General features: G+C 34.5%; 2 protein-coding genes across 3 annotated transcripts; one reads left to right on the top strand and one right to left on the bottom strand.

Moving 5' to 3' along the window:
• Nucleotides 1-5,175: 5,175 nt before the first annotated feature.
• On the bottom strand, nt 5,176-8,522 carry LOC124449544. 2 transcript variants are annotated; one of them, XM_047000480.1, is made up of 3 exons: nt 6,754-8,522; nt 5,972-6,046; nt 5,176-5,535 (listed from the first exon to the last, which is right to left on the bottom strand). In XM_047000480.1, the coding sequence occupies exons 1-3, from the start codon at nt 8,003-8,005 to the stop codon at nt 5,381-5,383; spliced, it is 1,482 nt and encodes a 493-aa protein (XP_046856436.1). In that variant the 5' UTR covers nt 8,006-8,522; the 3' UTR covers nt 5,176-5,380. The 2 variants fall into 2 exon arrangements, with proteins under 2 accessions (XP_046856436.1, XP_046856435.1); XM_047000479.1 differs by having other exon boundaries at nt 5,500-6,046.
• A 455-nt stretch (nt 8,523-8,977) lies between these two features.
• LOC124449140 lies at nt 8,978-12,916 on the top strand. The gene is made up of 5 exons (XM_047000091.1): nt 8,978-9,294; nt 11,601-11,619; nt 11,692-12,004; nt 12,374-12,742; nt 12,822-12,916. The coding sequence occupies exons 1-5, from the start codon at nt 8,978-8,980 to the stop codon at nt 12,914-12,916; spliced, it is 1,113 nt and encodes a 370-aa protein (XP_046856047.1).
• Nucleotides 12,917-13,612: the final 696 nt, after the last annotated feature.

Below are 13,612 nucleotides of genomic sequence, written 5' to 3'. Positions count from 1 at the left end.
AATAGACCAAAGTTTTGCGTTTCAAATAAAATTTAAATATTTCACATATAAACAGAAATATTTAAATTTTATACTTTACTTATTTACCTAATAGAAACGGCAGTGTCCTAACAGCATAGATAATGCATAGCCACACTAATTTGAGGGAGTTGTCATTGCAAATAATGAAACAGTAAAAATTTATAAATCTAATGGCATCAATAATTCATGGCTTCAACAGTTCCTCCAAACACATCTTTTCACGCTTCTATGCCATATTTAAAGTATCTATATTAAAAGTTTTTTGAGCAATATAAAATTAACGCTTAATTTATAGAATTTTTGCAAAAGCGGTCTCACTTCCGTGAGAAAAACATACTTGATCGCGCATTTGTGCTAGACAAATCATATAACATCTACTTCCAAAAGTGTCTTTAAAATTACTTAGTAAAAAGATGTTTTTTAGTTGCGTAGCTGCTAATTGTACAAATAAGGCCAGTCTTAAAGATGGCATTGGCCTTCACTCTATTCCGTTTTTCAACAATGACTGGCCTGAAACCAAAAAGGGAAGAAAAATTTGGGTCGATTTTCTCTTTTCAAAACGGGTATTCGAGCCTTCAAAATCATCTACGCATTGCTCGGACCATTTCCAAACTGAAGATTACAAGAGAAGATTGTTTATTTTTCCTGGCAAAAGATTGTTGCCATTTACGTTATTCCAACCTCTCATGTTATGTCAAAAGGCAAAATATAAGGGAAAATGAGCAAGGTGTCAAGCTCTGCTTCATATGCAAGGCATAGACGAATAGTGGAAAATTGTCTTTTAATCTATAGTCCTGTTACTTCTTCATTGATCGCATCATATTATTACTAGACACTGGACACATTCGACTGGACAGAAACTAAAGTACTCGGACGCGCACAGACTAAACACGCACGCGAATTTAAAGATGCTTGGTACAGTAAAGACAACGACACAATAAACAGACATATCGACATACCCATCATATACTCACAACTAAAGAAAAAGGACTTAAAAACTACAAACAACACCAAAACTAAAACACTACACTCTAATATTATTAACACCAATCATATTCACAATACACCAAAACCCATGGCAACGCATTTCACCCCATCCAATCACATTAATCCACCCACTCATCCAATTAGACGCTCTAAACGTCTCCAAGCTAAAAGCACGTGTAAATAAATATCCTCATTCTGATGAAGGCTCGAAGCAACGAGTCGAAAGCTCAATAAAAATCACTTAAAATCCGGAGAAACTTTTATCTTTTATGTAGTATTTGTATATGTACAATGTATAATCAATAATGCTGAATACTCTCTTGCTGGCATGTGATTTAAAGGACGTATTATACAAATAAACATGATTAAATCAAAGTGTTATGTTATCTAACCATACAAAAAATATTTCTTGTCTTCAATAATGGGACGATGATGGATAAATACACTTTCTAACTACTGCTTTGTTTAGTCCATATAGAAGTCATGCAGTGTATTTATTTCAAGAGTGAAAACCTTCCCTAATTTAGTTTGATACCTATTTTTGATTAGTCATGTTTGTATATGCTCACTAAATTTGTTGGGCATATGTAAGTATTTAAACAAAAGCATTTCCTTGGGATTTAGAGTTACAATCGTTTTGCTCACAAGAAACTAAAAAGCAGGGTGTAGATTCTTATTATTCCTGAAAATCATGTATCCCATTTTTACAGTAGGCACTAAGATATAAAACTCTGAAAACAGGGATAGTTTTTTATTGTTCCATAAGCCCAAATCTATCATATCTAAGCGTAATTATGAGTAATCAGACAAATTATAAACTGTACATGAACGTATATTTGTATTTTGTATGTCATAGAGTTACTTTATTTAAAGCATTCAATCACGAAAATTAATCTCCTAAACAATGAAGGCTTGTTAAAATCATTTGTATAGTTTATTTTAAATATATGACGAGTCATAACGTATTTGTGATTGCTTAATTAGGACATCCTGGTAAAGATAAACTAAAACCTATGATTGAATATACTCCCAAATAAATGGCTGTTGAATTGTGTCGTAAAATTAGATTTTTAAGTCAAAAGAGTCGACAGAGTAATCGTGTTTTACCTTCTCTTTAATATACACATAAAAATGGCAAAGATAGTCCACTTACACTCCATAATTAAATCATTTTTAAACTCGACAATTCAATTTTCGCCATATTGTTTGTTGTAAAATCCTCTCATTTTACTATCCAGGAAAATGGCGACAGTTACATCTGACAATTTTCGGTGTGACCAAAAACTTCAAGGAATGACCATTCTACTTAGTTGCATATTCTGTGTTGCTGGGCTAGGTCAATATTTCTCGTGCCTTTACGTGCATTTTTCCAACACTTTTAGACTCTCTCAAGAAAGATGTTTTCAACGTAAACTGTTTACAAGCAGTTAAGTTATCTAGAAGTGTTTATACATAAATTTGATTAAAGGCATTAACGGTAACACCGGCTGGCTGGTGTTATTAAAATTATCACAAAGGTTGTTTTAGAATTTTGCATAATCTTAAAGATTGATTTAGTTCTGCATTGCTAAATTTTTCACACTTTTGTTTGTTTTTTCAAATAGTCTTTTGATGACCTCGACCGGTAATAATTGCTTCGTTGAACTACAACGAGTACAGAGTTGCTTTATCAAGTCGTATTACGAGATCAGTGTCTGTTCTGAAAACCAGCACATGTGGACTTGCAGACAAATAATTACATTACGACTCACATTATATGAAACAGGGGCGGATCTAGAGTATGTCAAATCCGTCGCGCGACTGATGTTTGAAATTCAAAAATTACCTATTCATATTAATTAAAAATTCATTAATTATTCTTACTTTATTATCGCATTTACTTCGTGATAAAAATCCAGCTTTATTTATTATTGAAAACTAATGACTAATCCAATGAAATCTCGTTGGTAACCAGATCAGTTGAATTTTAAGACGTATAAGGGAGTCCAATTGCTATCTTACAATTGGTTCATTTGAATTTTTGTTTTATTGTGATTGGTTTGACGGATTTCGACTGATAGCCAACTGAACTGACATAGTCAAGCTCACTGTCTGAATTGAATGTTTGATCGTTTCATAGTAATTTTTACAAGCATGATAGAAACTAAACTACAATTAGAGGAATTTATGGAAATCTTTTACAAATTCACATATTGACATGAATGCTGCTGTCCAAACTGCGAATTTTTTCAAAAGGGTAAAATATTTATGGATAAATTGTAAATGCTTGGCAAAGACGATCGCGCGAGCGACATTTCAGTCATTGATGTTAAAAAGAAAGCCAACATTGTTTTGAGTTTTATCAGCAGAAATTTACATCGAAAATCGTAAGTAAAGGACAAGTGAAGTGTATGCATGAATGTAATATATCAAAGTCAATTTATGGGAGTGTGTGATGCGATTTATGTCAATATGGCGTATGGTAAGCAGATTGATGCTTCTATAATTGTTGTTGCCGAGGACTTTTAGCTATGATTTCTTTAGTGCTTGGGGAATCCTGGCCGTTACAGGGCAGCGAAATCCTACATTCCTGCAAATATATTTCAATGGACAAAAAATCTGTAGCCATAAGGCGCCATACTATTATATAATTTATAAACAAATGTTTGGGGCTTTTCAGTTTATGATCATTGATCATTCAATCATTGGACAGTTATACTACATATTGTTTAAGATTTGAGAAAACTAACATTGATTACATGAGAAGCTGTTTACTATAACCTATGATTTTGAGTCTTCTGATCCATTAAGCTTTTTATTTTGACAATTTGACTGGAATGGTATTAAACCTGAGTATTTCACATACACGAAATGTTGTCCCATGTCACATATTGTCTCCCTTTTCTAATTGAACGCCTCATGTAGAGATGTAAAGGTGTGTTAATCTACGGCTCATACCAGATTGTTTTCCATAAATTCCAAAGGGCTATTGATGTATGAAAAGCATTTTCTATAAAGTAACAATGTCTTTCTATGTATGCAGATAAACCTTGAAATTTGGCAAAACAGCAAAGAAGTTTTCATGATCACTAGGTAATTTTTCTGATGATCATTATAATTTCTAAACTAAATTATTTCAGATTTACATTTAAATGAGCTTTGATCATATGAAAAGATATTTATCATAACCAGTAAGCATGACACATGAACCAATTTTAACATTCATGGAATTATATAATTAAAGACATGTTGGTTACATTCTGTTTGTATTGCAAAGACAATGCTACTAGTGATTGCTATATAGCACACCTTGCATATACTTACAGGAGATAATAGTCTAGTGAAATGCCTAATAAACATTTATGGCATTAAGCTGTCCTTAACTGCAAATTTTCACTCTGATAATTTTTGCTTAATCTTTGGCAGAAAAAAATTTTGAATTTTTTGTCAAAAAGTGAATTTGCTGGCACTGATGTGGAGATGGGTAAAGGGTTACAATAAACTTGCATGGTTTGAAGTCTGAGCTTTTCTGTATCTATGAACTGTCACTTATAGCACCAAATTTCTAACTTAACTCATTACATAGAGGTTTGAATGGGGGTCTCTCGGGGGGTCTATGCCTGACAACTTGGTAGAAATTTTCCAAAGACTATATATGTTTTTGAATAGCATTTTTGTAAAATAAATTTTACGTTCCTAGACATGCTAATGAGCCATATATTTGGCATGATAATGAGCCTAAATATTTGGCAAAACATTCAAGTATTGTTCACTTCATTTTTTTTTGAAAAAAACGTAAGCAAAATGTGTTGTTTTTACGCAAAAACGATGCCCACTAAATACATTTTGTATTGCTCTAAAACGCTGAAAATGGCATTTTCAAGGCTCTGAAATTCAAAATTTCTCAGGGAAGAATGCCTCAGACCCCCCCAGGTGCGGAGCGCCTCCGACGTTTTATGACTGATGTTTGAAAAATCCTAGATCCGCCCCTGATATGAAACAACACATATTAAGGGCATGCAAACACTTTTACACATAACATGGATATTATCAAACAGACACTTTTCATTTTTAATGCTTTATCAGAAAAAATTGGGCTGAAGTCCAATATAAGAACAGATTCAGGAAACGACAATTGCTATTACCAGCAGAAATATTTAGAAAATCTAATACGAATTGCAGCTGCTGTTAATTGCAAAATTGAAGCATGACATTCATTTTAATTGTTCGATACTTTGCTGATTACAGCAAATGAGCAATAAACTTTTCATAAAAAATTACATTACCAGGCCACCAGGCACAGTGGTAAATAAGTAGTACATGTTTTGCATCACAAAATACCCTATTTACTGACAAAACCTTTTTCAGTAATGGTAAGTTGAAATAGTTTTTATTATGGGAGTCTCTCTTCATCGATATCACTCTCAGCTTCTGTTTTTACTCTCTTGTAGTAATGAGCCTCTTGACTGATGAAAGTGTAAACTGCCAGAACTATGAACCATACAAAAGAAATTACTGAGTATCCACACAAGGTTGTTTTAATGCCACATTCTCTAAATAGGGAATTCTCTAAATTTTAATGCCAGAAATATTTAGAAAATCTAATACGAATTGCAGCTGCTGTTAATTGCAAAATTGAAGCATGACATTCATTTTAATTGATTCGATACTTTGCTGATTACAGCAAATGAGCAATAAAATTTTCATAAAAAATTACATTACCAGGCCACCAGGCACAATGGTAAATAAGTAGTACATGTTTTGCATCACAAAATACCCTATTTACTGACAAAACCTTTTTCAGTAATGGTAAGTTGAAATAGTTTTTATTATGGGAGTCTCTCTTCATCGATATCACTCTCAGCTTCTGTTTTTACTCTCTTGTAGTTATGAGCCTCTTGACTGATGAAAGTGTAAACTGCCAGAACTATGAACCATACAAAAGAAATTACTGAGTATCCACACAAGGTTGTTTTAATGCCACATTCTCTAAATAGATATCCTGTCAATATCGAGCCAACGTCTTTTCCCACGCCATTCATGGTAAGAGTCAACACACCTGAAGGTAACAATAGTTAAATGACGATTAATTCAATTTATTAAAAACCAGAGCAAAACACTGAACAAAACTACATAAAATTTTTTTATTGAATATGCTGCTTATTTTTGTCTTTAGATAAATACATAAAATAATTCGGACAGCAAATAATTGTTTTTAAATGCTGTAACTCGGCTTATATACTTATTTCAGCAAATATACAAGATTTTATAAAGCAAAAGAACAAAAACGGCTTTTAAAAAAAATTTTTTGCAATTTAATCGTATTTTGATCTCAAATTAAGCAATTACGAAGTTACTTTATCAAATGGTGTATTTTATATTTTAATTCATAACTGCAACGTAGCCAGAATGCAAGTTTTGTCGTGTATTTTCCATACTTTGGTATTTACTTTCTTAAAAAGAAATAATGTTCGTAAAGGAGTAAATGATGTTAATGAGCTGAATTTTTACATATCTTGACCAAAAATGCGGACTGGATACGTCAGTTATCCACAACATTAATTTTATCGATGAAAAGTTTCCACAAACATAAGTGTTTGTATATTATAAACGTGCAATATAAACACCAAAAGAAGAGTCTTTAAAAGTAAAAAATTGCTAACACTTTGTTGAAAATCATTGCAGAACAAATTTTATCAATAATTGTTCATAAGACATATTGTGGGTTTTATGTATGGTGCAGGTAAGCAATAACATTACACTAACCTTGAATGAATGAAGATAACGCTTCTGATTCTGCTTTTGAGAAGTGAAACGCAGCAGCTGTATAGAAAAACGTATAGGCAGAAAGTTCAAAGTTATCAATCAGAATAACAAACCAGGGGTTCCCAATAAACGCAAGAAGAATAAATGCAACTGCAAATAAAAAAAGAGAAAGTGTCATTGTGACGTATAGGCCAAATGCGTTGAGGACATAACCAGTGGTCAGAAACCAAAAGCTCGAGATAATCAACCTCTTTAACAATCCCTCAACACCCATGACTGTCGTACTTGCACCAAGTTTTTCCATGTACCAAAACTGCCAACGAGTTATAAACCCATTACATGCACCCACATGTAAAGCTATACACAAAATGAAAATGTTGTGTGATTTCAGCAATGTTAATACTGCTTTCTTATAGTTGATGCTCTCTGCATTATCCTTGTAATCAAACTTCAACAATGCTACCCCTAGTAAAATAAAACACTGTAAAGTTGCTGCAGTTGGAAATGCAACAAAATAACTTGGTACTTCTATGCCACATCTACTATATTTAAATTGTCCAGCAACAAGTGCCACGGCGCAAAGTGCAATTCCTGACCCAGCAGCTCCGCATCCCAAGTAGTATGAAAACTTACATATCATATCTTTTTCATGATTTATTCCGATACTAGTCATTATTCCAATTGTTACCCTTCTGCAAAGCTCAAATATTCCATTTAGAATACACAAAAGCAAAAAATACCAAAGTTTATCTCTACCATGATTTCGTTGGCTGCTGTTTTTGAATACTGACGAATTTCCCAGATAGTACGAAAACTCATTAAAGTTTGTGCTCTCGTTAAAATTGTCAGTGATACCATGTGGTAGAGTTCTTTGATTTGTGAATGAACTGTTTAGGAATTTAGTTTGGGTTTTGTTATGAAAATTTATGCTTTCGTAATTCCGTATCTTTGTTTTACATGGTGAACTTGTCGCTTGAGGAATCAAATACATCATGATTGCAGGTATAGAAATTAGTGTCGCCAGAATCAAAGTAAATTTACGGAGTCGAAATTTATCAGCCAAATAAGTACAAACAGGAACGCCAGTCAACTGTGTCACTAGACCAAACAAAGGCATTAATCCAATGTAAAATGAATCGTAGCCCAGCTGTTTCAAATAGAGTGAGGAGAATTCTTCCACAGTTTCAGAACTTCCACGAAACATGAAAAAAACCACAAATAAAGCGCATCCACTTCTTGTTAACGAATACATTGTCAATTACTAAACTCACAATACCGTTAATTACTGTCGTAAATACAGTTGAACTGTCAAGCTTATTTGCATTTTGCAATTTGTTTCTCACAGGAAATATAATCGACACGCATGACTTCAAATCAAGTGTAGATAGACTACGTCCTTGTCTTATATTATGGAGTTAGGTTTGGGACAAAATCAAGTTCATGTCTTCGCTTGGCAAATTTATATGTCACGGCGTTACCATATATCTTTGCGTCGCAATCATCTCTTTTAAACTGCAATGCAACATCACGTCGTTGCATTGTATTTCAGTTCGTTGCATCGTTTTTCAGTTCGTCGAGTTGTATTTCACTTCATTGCGTCGACGTTGACCCCAAAGGTCAGTAATCAACATCTGATGAACATAACTTTATGTAATAAATAATTATGCATACAAAATAACTTACGCTTATTTTTAAATGCCAGATTCTTTGAGCTCTTTACTTGTAATCCATCCTCCACACCTTCTGTTGCGAATACAGCTTCTCCTGGTCGCCCGAACTTTAATATACCAAGAGTGGTTTTAAAAATGTACCTTAATTATGGTTTTACTTTGAAAAAAATATCGCAAATTATAGGTGTCAGCATGAAGACTGTTTGTCGAAGGATAAGACAGTTTGACTTAACTGTGCTAACATGCACAGATATATTACATGAAAATCTTGATGCGATTGTATTAGAGATCTATCATAGATTTCCTAATTGTGGTATAAGAAGAATGAAAGGTTTCCTTCAAGCCAGAAATTTACGCATCCAGTGGGAGCATGTACGCTCATCAATATGGCGAGATGATCCACAAGGCTTATTATTAAGAACAATGCAGCTTAATATTGTAATGCGAAGGCATAGTTCTGTAGCAAAACCCCTTTCATTATGGCACCTTGATGGGAACTGGAAGAGGTTGAAGAGTACAAGTATTTGGGAAAACTACTAACATCAGGAAATAATATGGCGAGAGAAATAGATGAGAGAATAACATCAGCTTGGAAGAGATTTGGACAGTACAGCATGTTCATGAGAGATCAAAGAATGCCCATGTGTCTCAAGAGGAAGATCATGGACACTGTCATACTACTAGCAATGACTTATGGAGCAGAGACGTGGGCACTTACCAACCATCAAAGAGAGAAACTGGCAATCACCCAAAGGAGTATGGAAAGATCAATGCTCGGTGTCACAAGGAGAGATAAGATCCGGAATGAAGACCTGAGAGCAAGAACAAAGGTGAAGGATGTCATCGAGAAAGTTATTGAAGCCAAAGGAAAGTGGGCAGGACATCTAGCCTGAATCAAAAACCATGAATGGGCAAAGAAAACAACTGAATGGACCCCGTGGGACAAGAAGAGGCAAGGGAAGACCAAAAAGGAGATGGAGAGATAACATTGAGCAGAGAGCGGGCAGCATGTGGATCCAGAGAGCCCAAGACCGTGAAGAGTGGAAAAAGATGTGGAGGCCCTCCGCCAGCAGTGGCGTGACAGGCTGATGATGATGATGATGATGATGATGATGGGAACTGATAAGATAGGGGTTTGTTATTCATCAAAATGACTTTTCCCGAAGGGTGATATTTCTAGCAGCAAACACTAATAATAAGGCAAATACTGTGTTTTCTCTTTTTATGGGTGCAATAGAAAGATTTGGCCTTCCTGAAAGGGTAGGTGGAGACCAAGGTGTAGGAAATATTGATGTTGCATGGTTCATGTTCTCAAATCCATAAGAGGACTAGGTAGAGAGAGCTTCATTGCTGGCAAAAGTTGTCATAACCAGAGAATAGAGAGGTTTTGGAGGGTCCTGTTCCATGGCTGTACTTTATTTTTTACTATGTATACTGGTATTTGGAACAGAATTATTACCTAGCTATAAGCAATAAAATTAATTTTTTTTGCCTACATTTTGTCTTTCAAACCCGAATAAAAAGGCATCTTGAGTGATTTCGAAAAGATTATGACAATCACCGATTAAGAAATAAGGGGAAAATGACACCAATTCAACTGTGGATTTCTGGATCGAAAAATGTCAGTGTAGCAGCAATTAATAGTAATGTAATACAAAATTTCGATGAGTATGGCATTGATTATGATGCACCCTTCCCTCTCTAACTTATAGTAGCCAATGATTGGATAGCAATGCAAATGCAGTTCTTGAAATTACTAGGCCTATTGATGAGTCAACAATCTCTGTATGATTGTAAACCCCACATTCAGTTCAACTTGTCATGGCATAGACATTCATGCAAGAGCTGTTCAAATCGTTGAATAAATGTTAATAAATGGTGATTAACTAAAATAATGTTATAACAATAAAATATGAGTTTGAATGTTTGTAAATAGAAACCATCACAACAAAACAAAACTGTAAAAAGCCAAGAATATTCTAAGGTTTTAGTAGTTTGATAATATACTGATGTTCCAAGCAAGACTATTTCTGTCAAATCTATGAATCTATGATAGTCCAAGCAACTTTTTCTTCAATAGAATTTTTAAGGATTTGGAAAGCCTACTTTCCCAAACTTTAATGCAACATCCATACCTTGAAAAAATTTCCCTGAGAGCTATGAATTGTTGGTAATCTCAGTGTTGCTGTACGAGAAGATGATGTAGGCAGGTAATGCTCTCATTAAATCATGCCACTCATGCCATGAAAATATACACACCTGCAAGTATGTGTCAACAGCTCAGCATCATAAAGAAAAGTGCAAGATTCTCGCAAAAGGATTCTTAAAAAAAACTATTTTATCCATTTAAGTGAGTAAAAATCAAGTTTATTTTTAAATACATAACACCCTATTCTTGTGCTGCCCGTGTAAAGCATATAAAGTTAAAAAAGAACATGAACACATTGCATATAACGGGCCGATAAACTTGTATTGTATAACGTATTGTTAAAAACAATCGTCCACGAGTCTTGCTGATTATGTTCAGTGGCGTAGCTAGCGGTCTGGCTGGTCGAGCCCGACCAATTATTTTCCCAAAAATGAAAAATTTGTTTTCTTTAAAATTGGATTTGCGAAAATTTTAAATTCTGTTACTTAGCAACAATGACTAGTGCATTTCTAGTGTCAGGCATTACCAATGAACTCCATAGTAAGGTGGCCCACAAGTACAAGCACACTTACACATAACAGCATACGCGCACAAATTCGAGGATGCACACTTACACATAACAGCATACGCGCACAAATAAATATTCACATTCATGGCTTATTACATGACGTTTCGTAAAATCGGGCTGCAAAAACCGAAAAGATTGCCGGCGAGAAATATTTCATGGTTCACATGTTCACAATAGCAATAAGTCAATAACCCAACGATGTTTTGTCCACATTGTGGAAAAGAAAAGGATGAAAATGCAAATTTTTGCGAGAACTGTGGTGCAAGTGTATCAGAAATTAAACCTTCGGCCTCTAGTCAACAACCGTTAACTTTCGAAGAGTACATAAAGAAGAACGCAGTCGCCAATCCTTGCACTGATCGTGGCGATCAACTAGAAAATTCCACCGCGCTGGTAGTTCGTCTACCTTTCAAACTATTAGAAAAAGTCAAATGAACGATTAAGTCAAATAAAAAAAAAGGAAAGATGAAGTAGTGAAGGTATGTGTATTCAATGTTATGATTATGCCAATTATACAAATTTGGTTAATGAAACTCAATTTTGTGTTGTAGATAAAGATTGGAATAATTGAACTCGACGGTAAAAGACTTAAAATAAGAAGATCTTCTTTACTTCCTGTTGATGTTCGAAAATCAGATACATTAGTTCCTGTAAAGAATGCCGGAGTTCAGAAACAGCTTGCCCACAACAGACATCTCAGAGATCATAATGAAACTGAGTGGCTTTTACTTTACCCTGATATGGATATCGTGGGAAATATTCCAGGAAGCAGTGAAAAATTCTCTGTGGAAAAATATAAAAATGAACTTGGACGTCCATACAGTCGAGTAAATTTGTACATTTGCAAAATGCTTGATTTTGAAGGTAAACACTGAGTTCAAAATAATTCCGGGTATTTTTTTTGCATTTAGACTGCTGGAGTGAGCATTAGGGGCATTGCACAAGACAAACACTGGCTGTATTGAAAACTGATATGTCATGCAATAAATAATCAAAAGCAGTCACATTTTATTGAAGCAACATTTCTGAGCTTCCCAGAGTTGAATGGGCCTATTGACTGTATTTTACTGGTGAATAAAGGTTCACTACTGGGGCAAGCACAGAGCAAAATGCAAAAATGCCCTAGTACATAAAAGTTAAAAAATGCCTTAGAATAATTATCTTGCAACTAACATTAAACCTTCAAAAGAATTTGTTTGTAGGGTTAGTAATTATGTTATATTCTAAATTTAGTAGCCAATGATTTGACTGAAGACCTCGAGGAAACGGTTGTTCCAGATACTGCTGATGTTTTTGAAGATAATTCTGTGCAAGAAAATTCTTCACAAATTATATGTGAACTGGGAAATTCTCAACAAGTCAATGCAACACCAGATAATTTTGTGGAAGTTAATCATGCTCATACCAATGCTGTTCCAGCTAGCCTTGCAAAAGCTAGTCTAGTGGAGGCCAGCCATGTTCAAACAAATCCTGTTCCAAGCAATGTTGTTAATGTTGATAATAGTTGTGTGGAAGCTGTTTCCTTTCAGGTTGATTCATTTTCAGTTGAGCAAATCATTATGGAACCAGGTGAAATGCCTGCTCAAATTTTTCAGGATGCAGGTATAACTAATGAGTTGTTACATATGTATCCTATACATTTTGTATATTTCATTGTTTTTGTTTTTAAATTTATTTTTAGATGTAACTGAATCCCTACTAGATAATATTGAACCAGAGCCAAATCTTGTACAACCAGCTCAAGTTAATTTACCGAGGAACAATTGCATGTGCTAGATCTGCTAATCCATCGCACAACCCTTTTGAAAGACATGATAACAGAATTTTATAATCCAAATGTATTGAAATCTACTATATTTTTTAAAGTAGTTGATGCAAGAGGTATGTTTGAGGAGGGAGAAGGAAGAGGTGTTGCACGTGATCTTCTTACAGAGTTTTGGCACCTTTTTTATCAGTCATTATCTATTGGAGCATCTACCAAGGTGCCAGCCATTCGTCATGATTATCAAAAGCTGGAATGGGAGGCAGTGGCTAGAATCATGTTGTATGGCTACTGCAAAGAAGGAGTGTTCCCCATTACATTGTGTTCAGCTTTGTTGCATGTACTCTCCATGGTGAAGACAGTGTTTCTTGTGAAGTGCTGTTAAACTCTTTCATGGAGTATATGGCTGAAGACGAGAGAGAAGTGGTTGATAACTTAATGAAAAATCGATCACAGATATGTAAAAATGAAGACTTACTTGAAGTTTTAGGAAGCTACAAGTGCTATCTCAATCCCACAGAAGAAAATATTGAAGATATATTATGCCAATTAGCTCACCAAGAACTTATCCAAAGACCGCGGTACGTTTCCAATTGTTGGGCAACAATATTGCAATCATTGAAAAGTCATCCTGCGTTTCAAGATGTTGCAAGCATTCTTTGCTTTTACCAACAAAGAAAACCCATGTCCAAATGCATTTGATCATTTGG

The sequence above is a fragment of the Xenia sp. Carnegie-2017 genome, unplaced genomic scaffold (genome assembly GCF_021976095.1).
Source record: "Xenia sp. Carnegie-2017 unplaced genomic scaffold, XeniaSp_v1 HiC_scaffold_23, whole genome shotgun sequence".
NCBI classification, from domain to species: domain Eukaryota; kingdom Metazoa; phylum Cnidaria; class Anthozoa; order Malacalcyonacea; family Xeniidae; genus Xenia; species Xenia sp. Carnegie-2017.
This window is presented reverse-complemented; position numbering and strand designations above follow the sequence as displayed.